Source organism: Hemicordylus capensis, chromosome 6, assembly GCF_027244095.1.
Source record: "Hemicordylus capensis ecotype Gifberg chromosome 6, rHemCap1.1.pri, whole genome shotgun sequence".
Taxonomy (NCBI): domain Eukaryota; kingdom Metazoa; phylum Chordata; class Lepidosauria; order Squamata; family Cordylidae; genus Hemicordylus; species Hemicordylus capensis.
This window is the reverse complement of record NC_069662.1, coordinates 165753782-165767924: the sequence shown is the minus strand read 5'-3', so window position 1 is coordinate 165767924 and position 14143 is coordinate 165753782. Positions and strand designations below refer to the sequence as shown.

Genomic DNA, 14143 nt, shown 5'->3' with positions numbered 1-14143 from the left:
GCATAGCAGCAGCAAGAAAGATGCAAGTTGATCACATAGATGTGAAATTTGCATTTCTACATGGAGAAATATAGGAAAACATCTACATGGAGCAGGTGCCGGGATTTGAAGAACCTGGAAAAGAGAGGCTTGTGCAAACTCCAGATAAGCATCTATGACTTGAAGCAAACTGCTAGAACATGGATTGAGAACTGAACCAGATGTTACTCAAGAAGGGGTTCACATAAGGAAAAGCTGTCCCCTGCCTATACTCAAGATTCAAAACTGATGGATGGACTTACATTTTGACTTATGCTGGACTTCATTATTTGCTGTGGCGGGGAAACAAGACAGTCAAGAGATTGTGGAGCACCTGAACAAAGAAATAGAAGTGAAAGAACTAGGAAGCATTTCCTATTATCTTGGCATTCAAATAGAAAGAGAAGAGGTTGGAAGTTACCTTCTCAATCAGAAACAGAAGATAAAGGATCTTCTAGAATGCCTGAAACTGACAGGAGCCAATGAGGTCAGTAGTACACCAATGGAGACAAACTTCCTGAAGCAAGATCAGTACCGTGAGCCATTGCCAGACAACAGTCTATACAGAAGAGCAATTGGGAAGTTTCCGTACATAGCAACAATCACAAGGCCAGACATAGCGTAAGTGCACCAACCAAAAATGACTGGACTGCAGTCAAAAGGCTGGGAAGATACCCAAAGGGTACCGTGCACTTTGAACTTGTGAAACCAGCAAGCAGCAAGCACAGACTAGTGGGATACATGGACACAGATTGGGCCAAGGACATAACCAAATGCAAGTCCACATGCAGAAACCTGTTTTTCTATGGAGGCGGAGCCATCAGTTGGACTAGCCGGAAGCAGTCAATTGTTCCGCTTTCATCCACAGAAGGAGAGTACATATCAGCTGGCCTAGCATGTCAAGAAGCCACAAGACTGCACAAGTTACTGTTAGACTTTGAAACCGATGAGCCAAAACCAACTGAGTTCTTTGAGGACAACCAAGGGTGCATCTAAATCTCTCTGATGAAAAAGATGATGCCTCGAACAAAGCTCATAGACACAAAGCACCACTATGTTTGAGAGGCACAAGAGAGTGAGTTAGTTAAGCTGAAGTAGTCCCCAATTCAAGATATGGTAGCAGATGGGCTGACCAAGCTGCTACCTAGAGACCAGTTCAAGATTCTTCAGGAGAAGCTGGGAGGAGTCATAGATCAGTGCACAAGACAACGAGAAGGGGTGTTGGAGCTGTTGCTCCTGATGGCATCGACTCTTAGCACCAGGAACCCTATTGACCACTAGGAGCATTAGGAGTAGAGATAACCAGTAACAGTAAAGACATTCCCCCTCTTGACCATGCTTTCTCTACTCTGATTCTCCTTTGTTTCATACTCTCACCTAAGAGAGAGACTTCCATCTTCTCCTCTTCCCCATTTCCTGTATATAGCTATCAACCAAGCATGATACGTCTTAATCTATCTCTGATGGATTTCCCAAGTAAACTACTTTATTTGGCACTTGAACTCCATGTCTCCAAAAAACATTTATTAGCAGTGCTCCCTTACCTGTGCACTTCCACTGTAGCTGGGGCAGATGAAAGAATCTGCCCTCCATGCTCTCTAACAATTACAACCCTGTGAGGTAGGGTAGGCTGGGAGATGGTCCACGGTCACCCAGGGAATATTGAGGTCATTATTGAGGTCATTAAAATTGAGGTCATTAAAACGGAGACAGGACTTCAACCTGGGTCTCCCTACTCTTAATCTATCATTCTAACCTCTACATCACCTTGTCCCCTGCTAACTGAGCTAAGAGGCACCTTTTCAAAGTGGTGATTCTCTTTATTGAGCAAGGGGAACTGGCCCTATCCAACCCCGGCACAGCATCCCTTCAGTGGCTGTTGCTGGTGTCTCTCTTATGTTTCCTTTTTAAGATTGCGAGCCCTTTGGGGACAGGGAGCCATCTCGTTTACTAATTTTTAAACCTCTTTGGGGACTTTGTTGACAAGCAGTATATAAATATTCATCATATTCATATTCGTATCCATCACATTGCTCCTTTTTTGCCTCTCCTGGCTTTGTACACATGTGAAACCAATAAGAACAGGGCTGCACAACTTTGGCAGCCAGCTGTTGTTGGACTACAACTCCCATCATCCCTGACTATTGGCCACTGTGCCTAGGGATGATGGGGATTTGAGTCCCACAAGAGCTGGAGGGCTGAAACTGTGTAGCCCTTGAGTAGTAGGTGCATGCCATTTTAAAAGGTGCCTCTTCTTCTGCCTTATCCATCCTATGAACTTGAACCTGATTTGGAAGCAATTTGAAACCACTTTGACTGTCATGGCTTTCCCCCAAGAACAGTTAAGTATTGCAATTTCATAATCAGGGGGCTGGGAAGAAAACTTTAGTAAAGCTCCCTGCCAGAGATCCTTAACTCTGTCATAAAATTAGAATCATGTTTATGAACAGTCAACAGACCTGCAGTTTACAAGCATAAAACACACTGAGTTCCATTAAGAAGAAGAAGAATGTTTTTAAAACAATAACACGCAAAGGGGTTCCAACTGATTAAAAGCGTAATAGCACTAAACACAGTTAACAATTTTAAATGGTTGAAAACAACCAAAAGCCTCTAATGGGGCTGTGTTATCTGTTTACCTATCTTAACAGCTAAAAATGTCAACTTTGCAACTGTCTCTGTCGCATGGGGTTGCTTATCAATAACCAGGAAGGAGACACACTGTGTGTTCTCAGCCTTGGATCCTCCCATGTTGTTGAACTACAACTTATGGCTGAAGTCCATTAGGCTGGGGATGATGGGAGTTGTAGTCCAGGAACATCTGGGAGCCCACATTGGAGAGCTCCTGCTATTTGCAGCTGCAATGGCCGCCCTGGAAAGGAAGGAGTCAGAAGTAGTACAAGTCTTGCTTTTTTATCTTTGTGGAAATGAGGAAAGGATAACACATGCAATCGTGTCACAGACCTACAGTCCTCAGAGATCCTTGGGGACACAGCCCTTCCCATTCTGAAAGTGCTGAAACATCTTCTCTTTTAAAATGGTCTTCTCAATCCCAGATTACAATTTATTCTTTATTTATTCTTTATTTATTATTAAAAATTTTATACCACCCTTCCAAAAGGCTCAGGGCGGTTTACATTTTAAAAAAAAACCCTTTAAAACAATTAACAAAACAAAAATTATAAACTACATAAAATAAAAATTAACAATTAAAACATCATAAAACACCAATTAAATAGCCAAAACAATTTAAAAACAAGTTTTAAAAAGCTGAGAAAGCTTGGTTAAAGAGATGCGTTGGCCTCCAGCATTCCACGCCTCCTGTCTGCTTATGTAGAGATTGTGAGCCGGTGTGGTGAGGGATTGTACGATACTTGTTTTCTAAGTGCTGTGGATCCATCTGTTGGTTTGGATCTATGACAGTTGGTCAGGTCTGATCCTGGTTTAAAAGTGCACAGTACACATGAAAGACACTCAATGGTACTTCCAATATAATGTGTGGATCTGCTTGGAGGCTGTTCTGAGCTGGATAGGGGCAAACAAGCTGAAGTTTAATCCAGATAGGACGGAAGTGCCCTGGGTTGGTAAAACTGATCATCTGAGTAGTGAGGTAAATCTGGTCTTGGATGGGGTCACACTCCCCATGAAAGACAAAATCCGCAGCATGGGAGTGTTTCCAAACCCAATGCTGTCTGTAGAGGCACAGGTGGTGGTGGTGTGCAGAGGTGCTTTTTATCAGTTAAAGCTGGTATGCCAAAACTGTGACCCTACTTGGAGAAGTTGGACCTTACCTCAGTCACTCATGCTTTAGGGACATCCAGATTGACTACCGCCATGCACTCTACATGGGGCTGCCCTTGAAGATGGTTCAAAAGCTTGAGCTGGTCCAGAATGCTGCTGCAAGGATGCTCATGGGTGCAAGTCGCTTCAAGAGTGTCACACCCATCCTGCGGTAGCCTCACTAGTTAATTGGTCTGCTTCTGAGCTGGGTGCAAGGTGCTGATCTTGACCTTTAAAGCTCTACACAGCTTGTCAGACTGCATTTGCCCGTACGAACCTGCCAGGGCCCTTTTCAGTTGTAGCCCCTCCGCTTTGGAATGCCTTTCTGGAAGAGCTTCTCCATGCTCCTTCCCTCCGTGTTTTTTAAAAAACCATTTAAAACACAACTTTTTAAAGAGACTTTTAAATATTTTATCTGCTGCTTATATCTGGTAGGGGTTTTTTTAGTTTTTTAGTTCTTCGTTTTTATCTTTTTATTAATAGTTTAAACTTTTTAATTTTAAATGTGGATTTAGCTTGGTCTTTTAATCTGTTCAACTTTATTAATCTTTTATTTATATCGTGTCTATTTTATTAATGTTCACAACACCTCAAGCAGTAGTGTACTGGAAGACAGGGTATAAATGTTTCAAATAAAGAAATAAATATGCCCATAAATATTGAATCAATGAGCTGAGGGCATAGGAACATAAGAGCATAGGAAGCTGCCTCCTACTGAGTCAGACCATTGGTCCATCTAGCTCAGTATTGTCTACACAGACTGGCAGCGGCTTCTCCAAGTTTGCAGGCAGGAGTCGCTCTCAGCCCTGTCTTGGAGATGCTGCCAGGGAGGGAACTTGGGATCTTCTGCATGCAAAGCAGATGCTCTAAGGCAGGCCTGCTCAACTTAGGGCCCCCAGCTGTTTTTGGACTACAACTCCCATAATTCTCAGCCACAGCAGCCAATAGCCAGGAATTATGGGAATTGTAGGCCAACATCTGCAGGAGGGCCAAAGTTGAGCAGGCCTGCTCTAAGGAATGTACTGAAATGAATGACAGGTGATGCCCACTGAAAAGCCCTGGTTCTTTCCCAATGACCATCAAATGCATCAAATTTCTAAATGGCCAACAGCCATTTGGAAATTCCCTGCATTCCTACGGCCCTTTGGAAGGAGGAACATAGGAACTGCCTTATACAGAGTCAGACCCTTGGTCCATCTAGCTCAGCATTGTCTACCCAGACAGGCAGCAGCTTCTCTAACGTTACAGTCAGGAGTCTCTCTCAGCCCTACGTGGCAATGCCAGTGCTTGAAACGGGGACCTTCTGTATGCAAAGCAGATGCTCTTCCGCTGAGCTCCAGCTCCCATCTCTTGCATCCTATCACAGGGGAGGGTGTGAACATCCTTTCTGGGGAGCAGGTGTTCAACAGCTTCCATTAGTGAGGTCTTCAGCCACTTGTCTTCCGACAGGTGGGAGGCCAGGAGTCAATCCCAAAATCATTCATGGCATTGCATAGTCACAGATATAACACAGAGCGCTGCCTTGACCAATACAGCCTTAAATGGCATAGCCAAAGGTTCAGAATGGCCAGTTCAGGCAATACCTTACCAGCCCATGTGGTTAGAGACAGGACACACCCAGAGTGGCCAGTTGCATGGACAGCCCAATCCCCTGCAATACTGGGATATGCCACAAGACTGCTGGGGCATCAGTGAGATATCCCGGCAGATATCCCCAGATTTGGCTCGCTATTGGCCTTTAAGAGAGCCCTGAAAACCTATTGCTTTGGCCTGGCCTTCCAAGGTTTTTTAATTGCTTGGGGGTTAATTTTAAGTGGCTTTAAATGGCTTTGCGTTGTTTTAAAATTGTTTTTATATTGTTTTAAGTTGTGTGTTTTAGATGGTGTGTGTTTTTATGTCTTTTTAAACTCGTTGTGCACTGCCCAGAGCCTTTGGATGAGGAAGTCTATAAATGTAAAAAACAAACAAACAAACAAACAAACAAATCCCTATGGATGTGCTCCCTTTCTAATGACACGGGCAGGTAAGGTATCAAAACAGCTGGTGGCTATAGGCCATCTCCAGCCTCAGAGGCAAGATGCCTCTCAATACCAGTTGCAAGGGAGCAGCAGCAAGAGAGAGGGCATGCCCTCACCTCTTGCCTGTGGGCTTCCCAGAGGCACCTGGTGAGCCACCGTGGGAAACAGGATGCTGGACTATATGGGCCTTGGGCCTGATCCAGCAGGGCTTTTCTTATGTCCTTAACAGACCCAATGCTCCCCAATGCAATTTAGGTTAACCTGACATGCCATCTTAATACCACCCAGGGGCATAGCTAAGGATGAGGGGGCCTGTGTTCACCCCTCTTCTTGGTGGCCCCTTGGAGTGAGGGAGATAATGAAGAATAGAGGGAGGGGTGGGCGTGGAAGGTTCTTTGAACCCGTCAGCTCAATTATAGCGACGCCCCTGATACCACCCATGAGCAAGCATGGACACCCTCCCTGTGGGCACTTTTGGAAACAATGTAAGTTGTATAGGGTGGCTTATCAATGGCTATTAGCTGCTCTAGCTACATGAAACCTCCATATCGAGAGAGAGAGAGAGAGAGAGAGAGAGAGAGAGAGAGAGAGAGAGAGAGAGCTAGTCTTGTGGCAGCAAGCATGACTTGCCCCCATAGCTAAGCAGGGTCTGCCCTGGTTGCATATGAATGGGAGACTTGATGTGTGAGCACTGGAAGAGATTCCCCTCAGGGGATGGAGCTGCTCTGGGAGGAGCATCTAGGTTCCAAGTTCCCTCCCTGGCAGCATCTCCAAGATAAGGCTGAGAGAGATTCCTGCCTGCAACCTTGGAGAAGCTGCTGCCAGTCTGTGAAGATGATACTGAGCTAGATAGACCAATGGTCTGACTCAGTATATGACAGTTTCTTATGTTCCTATATACAGGAGCAGTATACCTCTAAATACTGGGTGCTGCTAAGGGAGCAAACAGCCACTGCCTTCCTTGTGGGCTTCTCCGAGGCCTTTGGCTCTGCCTGGAGATGCCAGGGATTGAATCTGGCCGGTGCTCTTCCCATGAGCTACGGTCTTTCCTGGTGGCATCTGGTTGGCCACCGTGGAAAATTAGATGCTGGATGAGACTGACCATTTGTCTGATTCTGTAGGGCTTTTCTTATGTTCTTCGTAGGTTCTCGCCCACTCCCAGACTTTGGGATGTGGCAGACTTAATTCTTGAGCCTGGTCCACGTATGTATGTCTGTCATCACAGGATGACTTGCAACATCAAGTGATGATTTCTGTTTACAGTTGGGCCATCTTTGATATCCATGCATATTGAATTCATGCATAGGACTGCACTGTAAACATCCCCCTCCTCTCCTCTTTTCAATGACATTCCAAAACTGGGAGATATGTGAAGATGAGATCAACAAGAACAGGTAATCTGGGGGACCATTTTTGCAGCAAAGCTCTGGGTTCACCTTTTTTTGAAACTCTTAAGACAAATCGGGGGGTGGGGAGAGAGGCTGGTCAGCATGCTTGAGCACAGATCCTGCCAAATGGTCTTTCCAGTCCCACAGGATAACTTGCATTCTGCAGTGGTGGCTCTTCTGGTGGCTTGTGGGGAAATTTCCATTCCCTACCCATTTTGTACAGCAAATTGTTGCTTCAGTATCTGAAGGATCACCAAACTATTTCCCCTGGGGTCCTTTCAGATTCTAAGTTTTTAACCCAATAAAATGCATGTTCTGTATGCGGTCTAGATGTCCTTTCTGGAGAGTGCAAAAGATGCCCCCAAAGTATCATCCTGCTTGTTCACAAGCAGCAATGGACATTCAAGAAAGGGATATCAAGGCATACATTTCCAGAGAATTTCAAGCAAGCTCACCCTTCATCAGGGATACTCTGCATCATGCAGAGATAGGACTTATGGTGGTTAGAAAGATCATTGTAGGGAATTGGAATGGGTGTGTGTGTGTACAAAAGCTGGGTGTATTTACAACGCTGTTCTTGGAAGCACTCATCCTGGGGAATCCTCATAGACACATGTTTTTTTTTACAACCCAGAAGTCCCTTCACCACATCCCTATACATTGAAGTTGCATTGTGGAGAGGGGATTTGTGGGGTTTTTTTTAAAGGTAGCTGCCAGAAGCCTCCCGGAGGAACACTGCTGGGATCAGTACCTTGGGCCACTCATTCTCAGCTTAACCTGCCTCACAAGGTGGTTATAAAGAAAAATTGGGGAAATAACTTTGTAAGCCAACCTGAGCTCTGTGGAGGAAGGGCAGGATAGCGATGTACTCACAGTGATCATAATAAAGCTGGACAGTATTATTATAAGAGAGCTGGTCTTGTGGTCGCAAGCATGACTTGTCCCCTTAGCTAAGCAGGGTCCACCCTGGTTGCATATGAAAGGGAGACTAAAAATGTGAGCACTGTCAGATATTCCCCTCAGGAGATGGAGCCGCTCTGGGAAGAGCAGAAGGTTCCCTGTTCCCTCCCTGGCAGCATCTCCAAGATAGGGCTGAGAGAGACTCCTGCCTGCAACCTGGGAGAAGCTGCTGCCAGTCTGTGAAGACAATACTGAGCTAGATAGACCAATGGTCTGACTCAGTATATGGCAGCTTCCTATATTCCTCTGTTCCTAACGGATACATTTAACTTACTTTTGCTATATTAATATGAAGAATGAATCCTTACTTGTCATGTGTATGTTATAAAATATGCACTCTTTTTCTCTCCTGCAGCCTTTTAGTCCTATCCATAGGAAGCCATCTTTCCCTCTGAGTAATGGACGCTTCTGTCCTGTCATTTCTCTCCCTGCAGCCACCAGGGAGTCGGCCTTTGTGCACGCCATCGCTTCGGCTGGCGTGGCTTTTGCAGTGACCCGATCCTGCGCCGAAGGGTCAGCCACCATCTGTGGCTGTGACACGCGTCACAAGGGTCCTCCGGGAGAAGGCTGGAAATGGGGAGGCTGCAGTGAGGACGTGGAGTTCGGGAGCATGGTATCCCGGGAGTTTGCCGACGCCCGGGAGAATCGGCCAGATGCCCGGTCAGCCATGAATCGGCACAACAATGAAGCTGGAAGGACCGTAAGGGAAACTGATGATTGTGCTTTGTTTTGCTCCTTCCCTGCCGTTTCCATGTTACACTGTGACCCGGTTCAGACATTCTGTTGTACAAGTGTACAGACATCCATACATTCCTACACATGTTTGGTGAATGACTGCACCTGCATCTATTGAAAAAGTGAACCTAGGTACAGGCCCCTCAAATGCATGGTACAGATAGGGCATGTACTTCTGTACCTGCGTTCAGCCTAACGTGTGAATGACTGTACCTGTTTACAGATCTGGACCTAAGCACATTAAGCACTCATTGAGGTCATTCACACAATTGAAAACTGTGTTCTACCCAGGTTTGGGAACTGTGTGTACTCCCAATTTTTGATTGTGTAGAAGCAAGGTTAGAGGAAAACCTGGGTAGAAGTGCTTGTGTGGAAGCAAGGTTAGAGGAAAACCTGGGTAGCTTTTTCTCCTACCTTGCTTCCACACAATCAAAAAATGGGAGTACACACAGTTCCCAAACCTGGGTAGAACACAGTTTTTGATTGTGTGAATGACCTCATGGTACAAGTCTGAATAGGGATTAACTGGAAATTGGTTAAAGCAGAATTGTAAAACCTGGATCTCCTCCAGGTGTTGGTACAGTGTTTGGTACATACCCCTGGTAACTGAGCAAGAGGCACATTTTAAAATCATGATTCTCTTATATTGAGCAGGGGGAGAGCAACTGTCCCTGCCCAAAACCAGCACAGCTTCCCTCCAATGGCTGCTTGTGGTGTCTACCTTGTTTCTTTTTAGACTATGAGCTGTTTGGGGACAAGCAAGCCCCTTGTTTATTGTGTACTGTTCTATGTAAACTGCTTTGAGCACTTTGTTGAAAAGTGGGATATAAATATTTGCAGTATTCGTAGCGGTAGTAGTAGTAGTAGTAGTCAATAGTAGCTTTACCATCCAATCTTGCTGGTTGTGCAAGCTGGCCCTAGATTTTAAGGCAGTTCATGCAATTGACATTAGGTTAGGAGAAACCTCCCATGCTAATTTGGGAGCTGTGCATGTCCCCGTTTGCCGATGGTGTGTCAGTTAAAAACAAGGTTGGAGGTGGGAGCTTGATCAGGAGCTAAGCCCCAGTCGGGTAGGAGCAGCATGCCCTACCCAGATCCCATCCCCATCCCCAGAATGAGAATGGGATGGGATGGGAAGAAAAATGGTCCTACCCAGTTGGGGCTTGACTGACGATCAAACTCCCTGCGTCCAACCTTGCTTTTAAGTGGCACGTGATCGGCAAATGGGAACGCGCCCAGCTCCCAAATTAGGGTGGGAGGCTTCTTCTCCTACCCTGATGTCGATCATGTGAACTGCTCTTTTCTAGTGCAAGTGACCTGCTAAACCAGCCTGGGCAAACTTGGCCCTCCAGATGTTGTTGAACTACAACTCCCATCATCCCCAGTGACAATTTATTGCAAGTGACATGATAAGCCAGGAGTGAGAAAATGTGGTCCTCCAGCTGTTGTGGAACTACAATTCCCATCACCCCCAGCCACTGTTTATTGTGGCTGGGGAAGATAGGAGTTGTGGTTCAACAGCAACTGTTATGTTTATGACATTCAGAAATGTCAGGTTAAATGTTTCCTTACACAGCAGGCTGATTTTGTCTCCCCTTCTGCTTCTTTGTGTTTCCTTGTCCAGTCTATAATTGACCATATGCACCTCAAATGCAAGTGTCATGGATTGTCAGGCAGCTGCGAGGTGAAGACCTGTTGGTGGTCCCAGCCCGACTTCCGAGTCATTGGCGACTACCTCAAGGATAAATACGACAGTGCTTCTGAAATGGTGGTGGAAAAGCACCGAGAGTCCCGTGGCTGGGTAGAGACACTCCGGCCCAAATACAACTTCTTCAAAGCGCCGACCGAGAGAGACCTGGTCTACTATGAGAACTCACCCAACTTTTGCGAGCCGAACCCTGAAACCGGCTCCTTTGGCACCCGTGACAGAATCTGCAACGTCACCTCCCACGGGATAGACGGTTGCGACCTCTTGTGCTGCGGGCGTGGCCACAACACGCGGACTGAGAAGAGAAAAGAAAAGTGCCATTGCATCTTCCATTGGTGCTGCTACGTCAGCTGCCAAGAGTGCATACGGGTCTACGACGTCCATACGTGTAAATAAAGCAGGATGCCCTTGGTCACAGAAAACGAACTGGAGACAACTTTTTCTGTGGGGAAAGTCGACTTCTTGAGATTGATTGAGTGAAAGCAAGAACACACACATGCAAAGAGGCTAAAACCAGTCGACTAGAGTAGGTCTAATTTCTTCTCAACGATCACCCCTGGAGGTTAACCTCACAACTCCTGGCACACCAAGAAATGAACAAACCAACAGCTTGACCTTCCTCTCCACAGGAAACTGTGGTGTAACTAGTCAACAACATAGAGCTGGCCAGCAGTTTCCAGAACATTCCGGAGTCTCCTCTTTCCTCTCTGAGTTCTCACAGCAAGACCCGTGCTAATAAGTGTCCTTTGAAGGTTGTGTGTCTTCCTGAAACATGGCCTGTTTGTGCATTATGAGCATGGAAGAAGCTTCTAGCACAACAGCCCTTCGTTTTCCAGTCCGGCCTGTCGCACTGTATCTCAACCGCTTAAGTTTCTGTATATAGAATTAACAAGAAGTGGTTTGTTGTTGTTTTTCCCCCTCAGCTTTTCACAGGCACTGGAGAAACGCGCTAATGACTCATTGCTCTGTGGAGTGGCCAAACTGCTTTACCTGAACTGGGTGGTGTAGCACCTTGTAACATATTTGTAGGAAGTGATGCTCCAAACAAGACTTCTGCCATGGAAGAGGGAGACTGGAAGAGAGGTGGTATGGTGGTGTGTGTGTGTGTGTGTGTGTGTGTGCGCGCACCTCACACACACACACACACACACACATGCACACAGGCATATAGATACATACAGTGTGTGAGGCACCGCACAGCTTCAAGTGAGTGATGAAGGTAAAGTGCCATTGATTGGCCCTCATGCAGTGAGTGGGCTTCATGGCAGAAAACAGTGTGGGATGTTTCGGTAGTCATACGGCAGATGGCGTAAACACTGGGCTTGCTCAGGATCAACAAGAAGCTCATGGGCACAAAATGGCAGCCATGCCTTACTGCAATTAGTAGATTTTTGTACGACAGTCGTGAAGAGAACGATAAGCCACCACTTTTCACCCAAGCACCCTGAACCTTCATCCAAGTACAGGTGGTCCCACGCTTTGCCATATATTAGACCTCTTCTTCCCCATGTGGGTCAAGAGTGTGTCAGGAGGAAAAGCCTGTGAATGCCTCCCCCAAGCAGGAAGCTATGTTCCCCAGCCAGTCAGGGATGGTCAGCAATGCAGCAACTGTAACTTCTTTTGGATCTCACCTCCAAGGACATGAAGCATGCTGTGGGACTCACAGGACTGCTCCCTTTTGGCCTCTGGAATAATAAGACACCAAGGCTTGACATCCTGACCAACCAGTGAGCACTGGGCAGTTTGATTGTGTCCAGGTTCATACAGGCATAGAAGTCCTGTATTACTGGTTTCTCCATCCCAGTGTGCCTTCTGGCCCATTAGCCTAGGAGACCTGTGATGGACCAGCCTGCAGTTATGGTCTTCTGGAATCCTGGCTAGGCTCAAGGTTTGGTTCCATCATAAATTCTGAATGTCCTGCACTCCTTTGACTGCTTCCTTCTGGGATGAGGGCAATAACAAAAATTAGCTGAGCTACTGACATGATTCCTCTTAGCCTCTTAAAGATTTCATTTTCTGGTTGGAAGCCGAAAATACCTACAGCCATGGAAAGTTAAATATGTGGGAGCAGTATTCCCTCTAAGGCGTGTGCGTGTGTGCACGCTCCCAAGTTTTTTGATGCCCACTCCGTTAATTTTAGACCCTGCTCAGGCTGAATCAGGAAGGCCCCACTCTGAATTAGGGGTGTGCAATTTGGATTTTCGGTGTTTCGATTTGGATCCAAATTGAAACACCCCCGATTCATTTTGAATCCAAATCTGGCCCTTCTGAATCACCCCCGATTCAATTTGGATCCGAATTAATCCGAATCTGAATCGATTCGGATTTAAAAAATGGGTCCTGGGGCCAAAAGAGTGGAATGAAGTGGTAGTGCCTTATGGGTGGAAACTACCACCCAAATTGCAGAGGGATTGGCCAAAGGGCTGATGTTTGGTGAATTTTTGAAGTTTTAGTGTCTTTGGGGCAGATTTGGGGCATAACGTGGGATCTGGGCCAAAAGAGTGGGCTGGGGTGGTAGTGCCTAATGGGTGGAGGCTACCATCCCAATTTCAGAGTGATTGGCAAAGGGCTGATTTTTGGTGAATTGTTGAAGCTTACGCGTCTTTAAGGTTTTTCCTCATAAGGTATAATGGAGCTTTCAGCAGCCCCATAAGTGCACTTGGGGGGTGTTGGGGTGGCCCAGAGCGAGTGGTGGTGTAGTTCACATAGGGTGCCAACCACCACCATGGGTTTCTAACCCATGGGGTACAGGGTTCTGTTGTTTCTGAAGTGTTCTGAGTGTAGATTCTATGATAGCAAATGAGAGTGGATTCATGGTGTCTCACTGAAAATCTCATTTGCTATCATAGAATCCACACTCAGAACACCTCAGAAACAACAGAACCCTGTACGCCATGGGTTAGGAACCCATGGGGGTGGTTGGCACCCTATGTGCAATACACCACCACTCGCTCTGGGCCACCCCAGCACCTCCCAAGTGCAGTTATGGGGCTGCTGAAACCTCCATTACACCTTATGAGGAAAAACCTTAAAGACACATAAATTTCAACAATTCACCAAAAATCAGCCCTTTGCCCAATCCCTCTGCAATTGGGGTGGTAGACTCCATCCATTAGGAGCTACCACCCCACTCTTCTGCCCTCGCTCCCACGTTATGCCCCAAATCTGCCACAAAAACCCAAAAACTTCAACAATTCACCAAAAATCAGCCCTTTGCCCAATCCCTCTGCAATTGGGATGGTAAACTCCAACCATTAGGCACTACCACCCCACCCCACTCTTCTGCCCCCAATCCCACGTTATGTCCCAAATATGCCACAAAGACACTAAAACTTCAAATATTCACAAAAAATCAGCCCTCTGCCCAATCCCTCTGCAATTGGGGTGGTAGCCTCCACCCATTAGGCACTACCACCCCACCCCACTATTTTGCCCCTGGGACCTGAAATTTGAGTAGATGTCACATCAGACCTTTTTGCATTGAAGTCAATGGGAGGCAAAAAGGCGGGAAATTCAAATAGAAGTCATTGCTCAAA

The 14143-nt window shown here is 46.3% G+C and overlaps 1 protein-coding gene across 1 annotated transcript in view; it reads left to right on the top strand.

The window, feature by feature from the left end:
* WNT3A (Wnt family member 3A) overlaps window positions 1-11729 on the top strand; it is a 127239-nt gene extending 115510 nt beyond the window's left edge. Inside the window, exons 3-4 of the mRNA XM_053262782.1 lie at window positions 8599-8864; window positions 10524-11729. Of these exons, the coding sequence (XP_053118757.1) occupies window positions 8599-8864; window positions 10524-11003 (746 nt within the window). The 3' untranslated portion in view covers window positions 11004-11729. The remainder of the gene's footprint in view (window positions 1-8598; window positions 8865-10523) is intronic.
* The last annotated feature ends 2414 nt before the right edge of the window (window positions 11730-14143 follow it).